At 39.7% G+C, this 14,565-nt stretch overlaps 1 protein-coding gene across 2 annotated transcripts in view; it reads right to left on the reverse strand.

Annotated features, from left to right (window-relative positions):
• dhx38 (DEAH (Asp-Glu-Ala-His) box polypeptide 38) overlaps window positions 1-14,543 on the reverse strand; it is a 128,536-nt gene extending 113,993 nt beyond the window's left edge. For both annotated transcript variants that reach the window (XM_068049200.1, XM_068049201.1), the window contains exons 1-4: window positions 14,301-14,543; window positions 9,075-9,441; window positions 3,088-3,257; window positions 924-1,073 (exon numbers count right to left, since the gene is read on the reverse strand). In XM_068049200.1, the coding sequence (XP_067905301.1) occupies window positions 924-1,073; window positions 3,088-3,257; window positions 9,075-9,376 (622 nt within the window). In that variant the 5' untranslated portion in view covers window positions 9,377-9,441; window positions 14,301-14,543. The remainder of the gene's footprint in view (window positions 1-923; window positions 1,074-3,087; window positions 3,258-9,074; window positions 9,442-14,300) is intronic.
• Window positions 14,544-14,565: the final 22 nt, after the last annotated feature.

Here is a 14,565-nt window from a genome sequence, read left to right on the forward strand (position 1 = left end):
GAGAGATCACTAGATCGATCAGAGAGACATACCTCACAGTCAGCGACAAAAGCCCTTACTTCGCCACTGACTGCAAACTCTGGGCCAAAGTGTTTCCACTTGTGAGGATGAGAAAAACTAGACGCCATCAATATGAGATAATCATCAACAAATCAGCACAGTGGCGCAGTGGCTAGCACCTCAGCCTCACAGCTCCAGTGACCTGGGTTCAGTTCTAGATACTGCCTATGTGGAGTTTGCAATTTCTCCCTGTGACCGCGTGGGTTTCCGCCGGGTGCTCTGGTTTCCTCCCACAGCCAAAGACTTGCAGGTTGATAGGTAAATTGGCCATTGTAAATTGCCCCTAGTGTAGGTAGGTGGTAGGAGAATTGTGGGGATGTGGTAGGGAATATGAGATTAATGTAGGATTAGTATAAATGGGTAGTTGATGGTCGGCACACAATCGGTGGGCCGAAGGGCATGTTTCAGTGCTGTATCTCTCTATGAATCTATAAATCAAATAGGGAACTCAGAAGAAATTTCTTTACCCAGAGTACGTGAGAATGTGGAATTCGCAACTACAGGGAGTGATTGAGGCAAATAGTATAGATGCATTTAAGAGGAGGCTAGTTAGCATATGAGGGAGAATGGAATAGAGGGTTATGCTAATAGAGCTAGATGAGGAAAGACGTGAGGAGGCTCCAGTAGAACATAAACACCGGCATTGACTGGTTGGGCGAAATGGCAGATATTCTATGTAATTTTATAAGTCAGTGTTAATTTCCACCCACTCTTTAAGGTGTGCTACACTGAATGTGGAAATTCAGACACTAGGTTACCTATACAATGATAATTAGACTGCATGAAAATTGTACTTGCTTCTACAGCAGATATAATCAAGATGCATTTTCATCCATTCAGATGGGGAACTAATTTGTGCTCACCTTTTAATCTGTGCCTGGGCGTGCCTGGTTCATCTTTTCTGTTGCTTCTGCTTCGATCTGAGCAATTGTCTCTGCACCCTCTCTCACTTCGCTCTGACCTGTCTCTGTCCTTGCTCCTGGAGGAACTGGACCTGTTCCACTCTCGATCATCTAAAGAAAACAGAGCAAATTATGTACACTGAAAGAAAGGAGTTAATTTACAATATTCAGCAATCCAACCAAGCTACAGTAGAATGTCAGGGTACATTAATCATAATTTCTACTTTATTCAGGAAGTACTGAAGATGCTCTGAGATTCTTTATTTTTAAGTATTTCTCATCTTATAAAATAGAATTTCTTTTGTGCAGAGGTAACATGGTAGTAAAGGTGAGAAAGAGCGTTAACAGGTTGAAGTACAGATAGAGAGGATATACAGCCTACCTCTGATAGTTAAAATCATTGAGTGCACGAAAAAAGATTATCTGATAATTAGAATTTAAAAATATGAGTAGCACAGTAAAGTATGAATTTAGTTCTCATGATTTAACAGATTTGAATTAAACTTTGAATTAAGAGGATTAGAATATATATCACAATATAATGGATTGATCCCTAAATCATAAGCATTTCATGTACAATCTGACAACTTGAAAAGTAAAGCATCTTCACTACATGCACACCCTTATTTATCCGATTAATAGTAAAATCCACCATTTTTCATAATTTACGCATTATGGCTTATTGGTCATATGGAATATTGAAGATCTGTGGAAGATTGGGGTTTTAGCTCAATTTCAATTTGAAAGGGAGAGCAATTTTTCTTAAGCTCTTTAGTAAACAGAAATAAACGAAGGCAGGAGGTGAGTATAACAGCAAATGCAACTGGTGGAAAAATAACAGTCTACAAGGAGGCAAACATAAAATAAAGTAAAGCAACAAAAAAAACTAAAATGAAGCAAAGCTGCCAAGTAAGGTTTGATTAACTACCCCTCAGCAAAAGTTTAGGAGAAAGTTAATGGTGTACAAGCCTTATAAAGAAATTCCAGTCTGGCACAAAAACAGCATCGCACCGTCTGGCTCCCCATTCAAATACACTGAATGGAGTTGCTGTATTTATCTCAGACACAGATTAAACCTGCCAGAAAAAGTTAATACCCGTTCCAGTACAAGTATCCTTTTAACACTGTGGTTAGTCTTAATTACTTGGGAGTCTCATTCCTTAACAATTTTTTAAATTTTTTTTTTACTTTTTCTGTCTCATCTCTTTCTTTCAATCCAATCTTTCCTTCCTTCTAGTTTGTTTACTACACCTAATTTAACATTTAATGCAATATTTTAACTTACACTTCCTGGCTCAGACTCAGTATTATTCATTATCTCCTTAATCAATTAGATTGAAGAGTCATTAAACAGTTGCTTTCCCTGTTCCCACAGGCCCAGATACTCTGAAGTGGGCGGTACATTTTTTGGCTCTAATTGACAGCAAATTCCAGTGTAAAACCTGTCAGAAAGTCAATGGGCATGTGTAACTCATAGCTGGTACCATTCATTTGTCATTGCGAGCAAAACCTGGCTCATTAACATTTTGTAAGATTTGCTTTCAAAAATAGAATTTCCACCTCTTGTCCCATAGTTTTTATTTACATAACAGCATTATTACAGATTAATGGCATTCTCAGTGAACTAGATTAGCAAATAGCCAATGAAAAATTGTAATTCAATTTTTCTTTACTTGGAAAATTTTACTTTCAAATAACAAGCTATTTGGAATTTTGTTTTTGTTTGCCTTGAATTGAAATCTCTCCACATACACAAACAGTATTAAAACAATATTCCATACAGTCCTTTATAAATAAATTATTTTTTAAAAAGCAGTTCCAATTAAATGCCCAACGCCCGATATTACAGACTCGTGTCTACCGTAGAAACCTTCTTGGGTTCAGTGGCATTACTCTCTCCGTTCAGCAGTATGTCTGCCCTGCGAGTTTAACAGCTTAGAACTAAGTTTAGCTCAATAGTAGCATTTCTAAAATACATATCAAGGTCCCCAAGTGGTAACATAGTCTGGAATGCCAAAATGTGACAGTAACAGAGAAAATAATACAAAAAAAATCTGATGGCCCATTGTAGTTACATTTAAAGACCAATAAAAACAGAAGATTTTTCGCTTTCCTTTTGACTCACAATCACGGTCTCTGCTTCGATCCTTTTTCTTTTCCTTGTCATTGTCCTTTGATGATGCATAAACTCCATGTTCTCGACGATCTCTTTCCCTTTGTCGATGCCATTCCTTAAATTCCTCACTAACACCACCAGTGTGCGAAGGCGTCTCTGCACCGGACGTACGATAGTATCTACAAAATAGGGGGCACTTTTTAACGATGCACACAGCAATAGATTGGAACAACTTTGGTTTAAAATCGGTAACTTAAATGTTAGCCATTTAATTGTAAGTTATAGAATTTTGAAATTCAAACAAGCACTTGCTGCAGACAATCTTTCAGATAGCAATCCCCAGAATTGAGCAGGAAAGCACAAATTTAATGCAAAAATGAATTTACAGTAGTGCCTTGTATAAATAGAAAATATCTGTTTACAGTCTACTCCAGTTAGTTTAGCATTACCCAGTAGTTAGTCTATAATCTCCTCCAGCTCCACAACTCGAGATATCTGCACTCATCTAGTACTGGCCTCTTGAGTACCCCCGATTTTAATTGCTCCACTATTGGCGGCTATGTCTTCAGCTGCCTAGGCCCTAAGCTCTGGAATTCCCTCCCTCCACCTCTCCATCTCTCTCTACCTCACTTTCCTCCTTTAAGACATTCCTTAAAAACTCTCTTTGACTTTTGGTCATCTGACCCAACATCTCCTGATGTCGGGTGGTTTCATATTTTATTTTATAATGCTCCTGTGAAGCATTTTGGGACATTTTATTACTTCAAAAGGTGCTATAAGTTGCAGTTTGAATTAAAAGATTTGAATAACATCTACATAATTGTATTATTTATATTTTTAAATAATAACAGGCATATTTTAGCATTTCAATCAACAAAAATAATCAACTTTGAATAAAGAGTAGATTGTATAATGGAGTAGATTATGCATGTCACAGAAAAATGGTAAGTACCTACCAAAGTTCACAATTTTAAATATAATCAATTTGAATTCGAGCATATGTGTTATCAGAGTATGGGAAAAGTGGTAACCAAACAATCTATTTCTATTAGACCATGTCAATCAGAAGTACTGCAAGCTATTCAAACATCTGTAATACTCAGGTTTTATATTTGTCTGCTTCTGGTAATTAATCAAAAACAGGGAATGCGTTTAAATGTTTCAAGAAAATCTGTTACGATTATGTTGTTTAAATGAATCTTCATACTGCATCATTGACAACTTTAACAGTAGAACGTGTTAAAAAGGCTCACATTAACCTTCACTAAAAAAAAAATCACAAAATGATTGATTTCATAAAAGTTTTTTTTACATTCCTTAAATAGGTTGAATTATACAAGTTTAAGTGACAACCAGTAGATGGCAAGAGAAGCTGAAAAACCATACTGCTTTGTTGTCGAGAAAATATAACCATTCTCGAGTCCACGGGATTAAAGCAAATAATGTCTTTTAATCAAGCATATGCAAGGGAGAAGCTCTCTGGTTACCCTTAGAACTTCTCAGTGAAACAAAGTTTGCAGCACACGTTTATAGGAAACAATCACCATTACTCATGTGTTCACACTACCCCAACACATTCCAGGTCTGCAGCTTGATCAATAACCTGGATTGGATTGCCCCACAAACATTCTGTTATCTCCTCCCAAACCTTGAAGCTGCCAGCTCCCATGGTTTATTGCTTACTGCATCTTGTCTCGTCTCCAGCCTTACCCCTTATCTCTTTGATTAGTGAAGCAAGGACAGCATCTTTACACAGATGTGGAGGCAATTAAGTAGAGAGTTGTACAATCCCAGCATAGTGGTCAAGCATTCCATCATTCAATGGGCTCCTCCTAACTACAGCGATTCTTCTCAACTTAATATATTCTAATGCTAAATCTACTAATGTCGCCCTTCTGGTCCCACTTCAGCTTGATAAACTCATTTAAAAAAAAATATTTCTGTCCATTTGCTATCTAACTAATGTGGGACACAAAAACATTTTTGTCAAAGGTTTCAAATGAAAAAATGCAATAGATGCATCAGAATATAATAGAAGGCAATATTAGAACATGTAATGCGTCCTACAAAAATTTTCCACTAACAAAAGGAATGCAAGAGCACATGGCTTCACAGAGAAGTACCCACTCGATGTCACCACTATTATCTGATCCCTTCAATAAATAAAAAGAATTCCCAGCTTAAAAATATAAAACCTAATTAACCAGCATAGGAGGAAAAAGCACCCAAAGGTAGGTGACCTAAATGCTGTCTTAGTATATCTCTGACCCACAATCCAACATACTACCCCAAAATTATAACTTAGCTTGGATAGTCAATGATTATCTACACACAGATCTTACTTTTCCATAAGGAAATAGAAAAAGGCATTCAAATAAATCTCCGCTTCATCTCTCAACTTTAACAGTTAAAAGTTAGCTTGCTTTGAGATGCATTCACCATAGCTTATCATAGTAGTTAATTCAATGTGAAGGGCATTGGGATGCCATGAAGGATGTGATAAGGTTCTAGGTAAATACAAGTTCTTTCCCTTCTTAAGGAAATTGGAACATAACATATACAGGAACAGCCTGGAGCAACTGATCCTCTAATGTTTCCTCTTTCTGGAAAAGTGCCTACTCTTTACTTGCAACACTCTACAAGGTATAGTTGGCATTGGTTAATCCCTATGTGGGAGAAATTATGGACACAAACTCTCACTCTACTCATTCCAATCCACTATGCCAATCAGAGGTAACCATTTCTTGCAAATACAGCGTGTATGTACTTAACTGTGCTGACATTGTGGAACTTTAGTGTCAACAGCAAAATCAGTTCTTCAGGTTTTCTACCCTTTAGTATACAATATCTCGACTCTACCAATCAAATCAATAACCTTATGCAAATGTACAAATCTTTCACATATTTTGGGATTTCGACTAATTTAATTAAAACTGGAAAAGTTTTCACTGAGAACTGTCCCTGAATAGGTTAAACAATAAAACTTCACAAAGCTTAAAAGTTCAGTATAGGATTCCGTCAACATAACTTTCTGCAACAATACAATATACTTCACAAGTACTGCACATCAGCAGCAGGCTCAAAGTCAACTTTTGAATGTCAGAAGATTTTGAATTGAAACAAGAAAGCAGATCTTAAGGCAATTGTAATAATATAATTTTAAATAAAAGTTTAATGAACAATGTCCCCCAATTCTAAAATATAACAAAACTAATGCAATGTCAGTAACAAACCAGGGAGTTGTGCTAAATGCATATTTAGTCACAAAAATATCAAGATTGAATAATATTTTTGAATTTAAATACTTAACTAGCAAGCCCACTATAATTAAAAATGCCTTGATTATGGAGTTAAAATGTTGAGACACTCAGATAAATAGTTCATACAACTGACAATATTTGTCAATTCTAAGTAAATATTTGCACCAACCATTTCACAATAAGCAGAAAACCAAGAATAAATGTCAGACAGAGGGCCATATATTATTACGTGATCAAAAATTGACAATATAGTGCCAACTAAAAAGTATCAAAATTACCCAGACTTTATAGATGCACAAGTAAAGCAAATGCAGATTCATTTTTTCCAAATTCACACGAAACACTGCTACTAGCCCCACTCAAGCGGCTAAGGCCAGAATTTTACCAGCCCCTTTGGAGACAGGAGGGTTCATAAAATGGCAGAAGGCATCGAGAGGGAAGCCCAACATCTCCCCGCTGCCATGGGATAGACCCAGAAGTTGGAACAGCAATGGCTCGGTCGCCCACTGACAGGAGGTGGGCGGCCAATTAATGGCCATTTTACGCCCCCGCAGGCATTTTACTGGCTCCCTCCAACCACCCCGCCACCACATGGGAAGACTACCAGGTACATCGAGGTGGCTTCTGGGAGGGGGGTGTTCTTCCTTTCTGGGTGTTCCGGGGCCCACCAGCAGCAATGGCTGCCTCCCCTGCTCCAACTGGTGGGGTTACCCTCCCATCACTGGGGCCTATTTACTTGGCCCCTGCACGGATATAAAGTTCCAATTTACCTGCAAGGGCACCTCAACACAGTGGCAGTGCCAAGGCTGCAGGCTCTCTGATTGTGCCAGTGGCTGAGAGGTAGGCTGTCGTCCTTAATTAGACGTCAGTTCCAGCGGCGGCATCTTAATTGGCCGCCACCGGTAAAATAGCCTCTACGGTCCCAGTGACCACTGGCTCAAGACACACATTTCGCTTTTGTTAGTAAAACCAAAATATATTATTTGATTATTTATCTTACTGCCGTTAGTGGGACCTTGGGGTTTGCAAACTGGAATTTCCTTTTATTTCCACTAGTGACTACACTTCAAAAGATACTTTATTGGATATAGAGAACTTCAGAACATCCTGGTGAAAGTAGTTTCATAAATCCACATTCTTTGTTTTACTGTCCCATCTGATTCTTTTTTAAGTGGCAGCCTTAAGTTTCTGTTACAACTGCTTCCTTTGTTTTTACTGTGAACCCAATAAAAAAGTCGATTCATAAATAATGTTCTTTATTATAGGTTGTACCAACAAGAAAGTCATGTTCGCAACTCATTACAAATTTTCAAAAAATAATGAAATAACCTTCTTCATTGATGGCCATTGTTTTTAGGTAACTTGCAAGTGGAAAATACTTTAAAGGAATTTGAGCAATTTGTGTGTCATAAATAGTTAGGAGGAAAGCCTTAGATTACAGGATGATATAGATGGGCTGGTAAGATGGGCAGAGCAGTGGCAAATGGAATTTAATCCTGAGAAGTGTGAGGTGATGCATTTTGGGAGAACCAACACGGCAAGGGAACATACAATGGATGGTAGGACCCTAGGAAGTACAGCGGGGCAGAGGCACCTTGATGCACTTGTCCATAGATTACTGAAGGCAGCAGCAAATGTTGGTAAGGTGGTTAGGAAGGCATACGGGATACTTGCCTTTATTAGCTGAGGCATAGAATATAAGAGCAGGGAGGTTATGATGGAGCTGTATAAAACACTAGTTAGGCCACAGCTGGAGTACTGTGTACAGTTCTGGTCGCCACACAAGAGGAAGGATGTGATTGCACTGGAGAGGGGGCAGAGGAGATTCACCAGGATGTTGCCTGGGCTGGAGCATTTCAGCTATGAAGAGAGACTGGATAGGCTAGGGTTGTTTTCCTTAGAGCAGAGAAGGGTGAGGAGGACCTGATTGAGGTATACAAAATTATGAGACATAGACAGGGTAGATAGGAAGAAACTTTTTTCCTTAGCAGAGGGGTCAATAACCAGGGGGCACAGATTTAAAGTAAGGGGCAGGAGGTTTAGAGGGGACGTGAGGAACAATTTTGGAATCTGGAACACATTGCCTGAAAGGATGGTAGAAGCAGGAACCCTCACAACATTTAAGAAGTACTTAGATGAGCACGTGAAATGCCATAGCATACAAGGCTACGGGCCAAGTGCTGGAAAACGGGATTAGAATAGATAGGCTTGATGGACGGCGCGGACATGGTAGGCTGAAAGGCCTGTTTCTGTGCTGTATAACTCTATGACTCTATTTACTTTTGAGAGTTCAGTCTGAACATGAAAGAAAAACAGAAGTGCATTCTGAATATTTGTAGCATATGATAAATTATCATGCAAGACAATCTAAAATATAATTACACACAAATTTGATATTACCCACATTACACAGGAAATGTGGTTCAAATAGAGTTCTAAAACTTGGAGAGAGAAAAAGGGAGGTAGGGTGTCTTCAAGCTAAATCAGGATTTGCTGTATGGTTTGCTTCTGATAAGGGGTACACTGTCGAGGCTCCTCTTCTCACACAAGAAAAACCATTTTTCTCATCCTATGTACCATTTGCGTCATGCTACTATGTTTGAAAGGAAATGACTAAACAGCCTCCTTGTGAAAGGATGGATGCTTCGAGCTAAATCTGGATAAATAATTCAGAAAACAGAAACAAAAAATTCAATTAACATAAAATAATCACTTTATGTAGCTGCAGCATCTTACCTCTCCTTTTTCCCACCTCTGCCTACTTTGTCACCACTTTCCTCATCAGAGCAAAAGTCTTCCTTTCCTTCTTCCCAGTCTCTGTAAGATGATACCTTGGATTTCTTCTTTTCTTCTTCTTTCTCTTCGCGCTCTTTTCTTTTCTGCGCAGCCAATTTATCAAGCCCTAGCAGTGAGGTCTTTGGTGCTGGTGCTCGAAAGATATGCTGGTCAACCGTAGCACTCCTCTTTTTTATCAATCCCCCAATCTGACTTCCAGGGTCGCAGCCCTCCAGCCGGTGAATGGAGTCATCATCATTCATGCTCGATAGCTGTAGTAGGTAATGTCCACACCAGTCTGGTTTTGACAGGATTTAAGTAAATGTTCCTAAAAAAGAGAGCAAGCAGAACATATATGCAAAGCTACGTGCGAAATTAGTTCAAATTTTTGTTTTTATTCTATCAGAACTAAAGATAATTATTAAATTCCTACACTGTGCTAATTAAAGATAGTAAATGCAATGATTTATCACTTACCCCATTTTTCAGAATGCATCTAAATGCAGACATATAAAGCATTACACCCTTGACAGTAAGCTGTGATTTCATTCATGTGCAAGGCCAATATAACTCCCCTTTATTAAATTGTACTCCAACTTGATAATAAAAACAAAATTTAAATAACCTGTAAAGGATAAGGCTTAGAGAGGAAAGAAACTTTGTCTATTAACTAATGCTAAACCTGCAACCCTCAGAAGTCATTTTAGTAGTTAAGAATGAGTATGTTTGTTAAATAACTCAAGTATTTTACAGGAAAGAATATTTCTCCCAATAAGCACAACCTCCTTCAAAGTCTCATGTGAAATAAGACATCTGGCTCAGTCTTTTGTCTACATACCACAAGTTTCAGCATATGAGTTGAGGTGTGGGCAGAGTCAGGCAATGTTACGGAGGAAATAGGCAATCTTAATGATGGCGCAGATAAGTTTTCGGAAGTTCTTCTCAGGGTCAAATGTAACAGCAAAGTTAAAAACTGACAGACTCAACTTAAGACAGTTGCCAGGTACAGGGATGGAGTGGGTGGCTAGGGAATCGACTTTGTAGTGGGGACCGAAGATAATGGCTTCAATCTTCCCAATGATCAGTTGGAGGAAATTTCTGCTCTACCAGTACTGGATGTTACATTCTTTTTTTTCTTTTCTTTTGGGCCTCCTTATCTCGAGAGACAATGGATACGCGCCTGGAGGTGGTCAGTGGTTTGTGAAGCAGCGCCTGGAGTGGCTATAAAGTTGGAGGAAATTTCTGCTCTACCAGTACTGGATGTTACATACGAACATACAAATTAGGAGTAAGTCACTCGGCCCCTCGAGCCTGCTCCACCATTCAACAAGATCATGGCTGATCTGATTGTAATCTCAACTCCTGCCTACCCCCAATAACCTTTCACCCCCTTGCTTATCAAGAATCTATCAACTCCGCCTTGAAAATATTCAAAGACTCTGCTTCCACCACCTTTTGAGGAAGAGAGTTCCAAAGACTCACGACTCAGAAAAAATTTCTCCTCATATCTGTCTTAAACAGTTATTTTTAAACAGTCCTAGTTCTAGATTCTCTCACAAGAGGAATCATCCTTTCCACATCCACCCTGTCAAGACCCCTCAGAATCATATCTGTTTCATTCAAATCGCCTCTTACTCTTCTAAACTCCAGCGGATACAAGCCTAGCCTGGTCAACTTTTCCTCATAAGACAACCCGCCCATTCCAGGTATTAGTCTAGTAAACCTTCTCTGAACTCCTTCCAACGCATGTACATCCTTCCTTAAATAAGGAGACCGATACTGTACACAGTACTCCAGATATGGTCTCAACAATGCCCTGTATAACTGAAGCAGAATCTCCCTAATTTTGTATTTAATTCCCCTCACAATAAACGATAACATTCTATTAGTTTTCATGCTGTGCCTGCAATACTAACCTTTTGTGATTCATGCAGTAGGACATCCAGGCCTCAGCATCTCAGAAATCTCTCACCATTTAGATAATATGTTTCATTATTATTCTTCCTGCCAAAATGGACAAACTCACATTTTCCCACATTATACTCCATTTGCCAGTTATTTGCCTGTTCACTTAACCTACCTACGTGCCTTTGTAGCCTCATGTCCTCTTCACAACTTGCTTTCCTACCTATCTTGGTGTCATCAGCAAATTTAGCAACCATACCTTCCGTCCCTTCATCTAAGTCATTTATATAAATTGTAAAAGTTGAGGCCCCAGCAATGATCCCTGCGGCACACCACTCGTTACATCTTGCCAACCAGAAAATGACCCATTTATGCCTACTCTCGGTTTCCTGTCAGCTAGCCAATCTTCTATCCAAGCCAAAATGTTACCTTCTGCACCATAAGCTTTTACTTTCCGCAATAACCTTTGATGCGGCACTTTATTAAATGCCTTCTGGAAATCTAAGTACAATACATCCACCGGTTCCCCTTTATCCACAGCACATCTTACTTCTTCAAAGAACTCCAATAAATTGGTTAAACATGACTTCCCTTTCACAAAACCCTGTTGACTCTGTCTGATTACTTGAATTTTTCTAAGTGCCCTGCTATAACGTCTTTAATAATAGCTTCTAACATTTTCCTTATGACGGATGTTAAGCTAACTGGCCTGTTCCCTGCTTTCTGTCTCCGTCCCTTTTTGAATAAAGGAGTTACATTGGCTATTTTCCAATCTAATGGAACCTTCCCCGAATCTAGCGAATTTTGGAAAATTAAAACCAACGCATCAACTATCTCACAAGCCACTACTTTTAAGACCCTAAGATGAAGTCCATCAGGACTCAGGGACTTGTCAGCCCGCAGCTCCAACAATTTACTCAGCACTACTTCTCTGGTGATTGTAATTTTCTTGTGTTCCTCCCTCCCTTCCATTTCCTGATTTACAGCTATTTCTGGGATGTTACTTGTATCCTCCAAGAAGACCGATGCAAAATACATCTGTCATCTCCTTATTTTCCCTTATTAATTCCCCAGAATCACTTTCTATAGGACCAACGTTAACACAGAACAGTACAGCACAGTACAGGCCCTTCGGCCCACGGTGTTGTGCCGAACCTTTAACCTACTCTAAGATCAAACTAACTACCTACCCTTCATTCTACTATCATCCATGTACCTATCCAAGAGTCGCTTAAATGCCCCTAATGTATCTGCTTCTACTACCACCGCTAGACAGCTTTCTCTCGTACTCTAATTTTTCCCTCCTTATTAATCTTGTAGTCATTCTTTGCTGCTTTTTATATTCTGTGCAATCTTCTGACCTGCCACCCATCTTTGCGCAATTGTAGGCTTTTTCTTTAAGTTTGATACTATCTTTAACTTTTTTTAGTTAACCACGGATGGCGAGTCTTCCCCTTGGAAGTTTTCTTTTTCGTTGGAATGTATCTATTCTGTGTATTCTGAAATATCCCCCTTAAATGTCTGCCACTGCATCTCTATTGACCTATCCCTTAACTTATTTTACCAGTTCATTTTTGCTAGCTCTGCTTTCATGCCCTAAAAATTGCCCTTATTTTTAAAATACTAGTCTTAGACCCACTCTTCTCTCCCTCAAACTGAATGCAAAATTCAATCATATTATGATCACTGCTGCCTTCACTATGAGGTCATGAATTAATCCCATCTTGCACAATACCAGGTCTAGTATAGCCTGCTCTCTGGTTTGTTCCAGAACATGCTGTTCTAAGAAACTAGCCTGAAAACATTCTATGAACTTTTGCCCATCTGATTTTTCCCAACTATATGTAGATTAAAATCCCCATGATCATCGCCATACCTTTCTGACAAGCCCTATTATTTCTTCCTTTATACCCCGTCCTACCGTGTTGTTACTGTTAGGGGGCCTATACACCACAGCCACAAGTGACTTCTTGTCTTTATCATTTCTCATCTCGATCCAACCACTTTTACATCCTGGTTTCCTGAACTTAGGTCATCACTCTCTATTGTGCTAAACCATCATTAATTAACAGAACCACCCCTCCACCTTTTCCTAGCTTCCTGTCCTTCCTAAATGCCATGTACCCTTCAATATTCAGGTCCCAATCTGTCATCCTGCAGCCATGTCTCTGTAATGGCTACCAGATTGTAATTATTTATTTCTATTTGCGCTTTCAGTTAATTTGTTTTGTTTTGAATGCTACTTGCATTCAGGTACAGAGCCTTTAGTTCTGTCCTTTTATTATTTTTGTAACCTCCACCATTGTCTTCTGATTTACTCTTAGATTTGTACTCACTGGCCCTTCCTGTGATGGTCTGTTTATCTTTTCCCATATTAACACCTTTCTCTCTTGCCTTATCGCGACTTATTGATTTATCACATCTTCCCAAATTTGATCCCTTGCCCTCACTATTTAGTTTAAAACCCTCTCTACTTCCCTAGTTATGCAGCTCATTAGAACACTGGCCCCAGCACAGTTCAGCCCCCACTTTTCCCAGTACTGGTGCCAGTGTCCCACGAACTAGAACCCACTTCTACCATACCAGTCTTTGAGCCACTTAGACAAGCTGTCCAACAATTTAGAGACAGGAAAGGGGTCACGAAAGGTAGTGAAGTACAGCTGGGTCTCGTCAGCATACATGTGAAAACTGATACAGTGTATTTGGATGATGTTGCTGAAGGGACAGCACGTAGTGAAGTAGGAGAGCGCCACAGACAGATCCTTGAGTAACACCAGAGGTATCGATGCAGGAGTGGGAAGAGAGATCATTGCTGGTGATTCTCTGACTGCAATTAAATAGATGAGAACGGAACCAGGTGAGTGTAATCCCACCTAGCTGGACGACAATGGAGAAGCACTGGCGGTTGATGGTGTGGTCAACTGCGTCAAAAGCTACAGACAGGTCAAGGAAGGCGAGGAGGGAACGTTTGCCTTTCTCATAGTCACATAGGATGTAATTTGTGACTCTGATAAGAGCCGTTTAAGTACTGTAACAAGAACGGAAACCTAATTGGAGGGATTCAAACATGGAGTCTTGGAGAAAATGGCACAGCTTTGGAAGGCAACACAAGGCTTCTCAGTTCATTAAACACAGTACATTTCAGAATCAACTACTGCTTGTGAACCTGCCTCTTTAACGGAAAGTTGGATGAGTGGGACGAAACCCCTGTAACTCTATGTTAAAAAGCCAGTATAACAAGGTTAACCATTCCCCCACTCTTAGAGTAAAACACTCCTTTACCTGTGTGTGAAGTTAATGGGCCCAGTCCCACAGGTCGCTCCTTCACATCGAACAAACCCGGCCCAACACCAGCGCGGCACTTCACCATAAACAAGAACCAGGCAGCGAGAGGCCTGCCCCAGCCGCCGCCTGCGTCTCTCTGGCTCCGTTTACAGATCTTCACTCAATCCCTTTCACTCTAACTCCCTACGTCCTTCCCCGCCCTCACCAACATGGCCGCCATGCCGCTCGTGGCTGACACCGTTTCCGGTGCCGGGAGATCTTC

Source organism: Heterodontus francisci, chromosome 17, assembly GCF_036365525.1.
Source record: "Heterodontus francisci isolate sHetFra1 chromosome 17, sHetFra1.hap1, whole genome shotgun sequence".
Lineage (NCBI taxonomy): Eukaryota > Metazoa > Chordata > Chondrichthyes > Heterodontiformes > Heterodontidae > Heterodontus > Heterodontus francisci.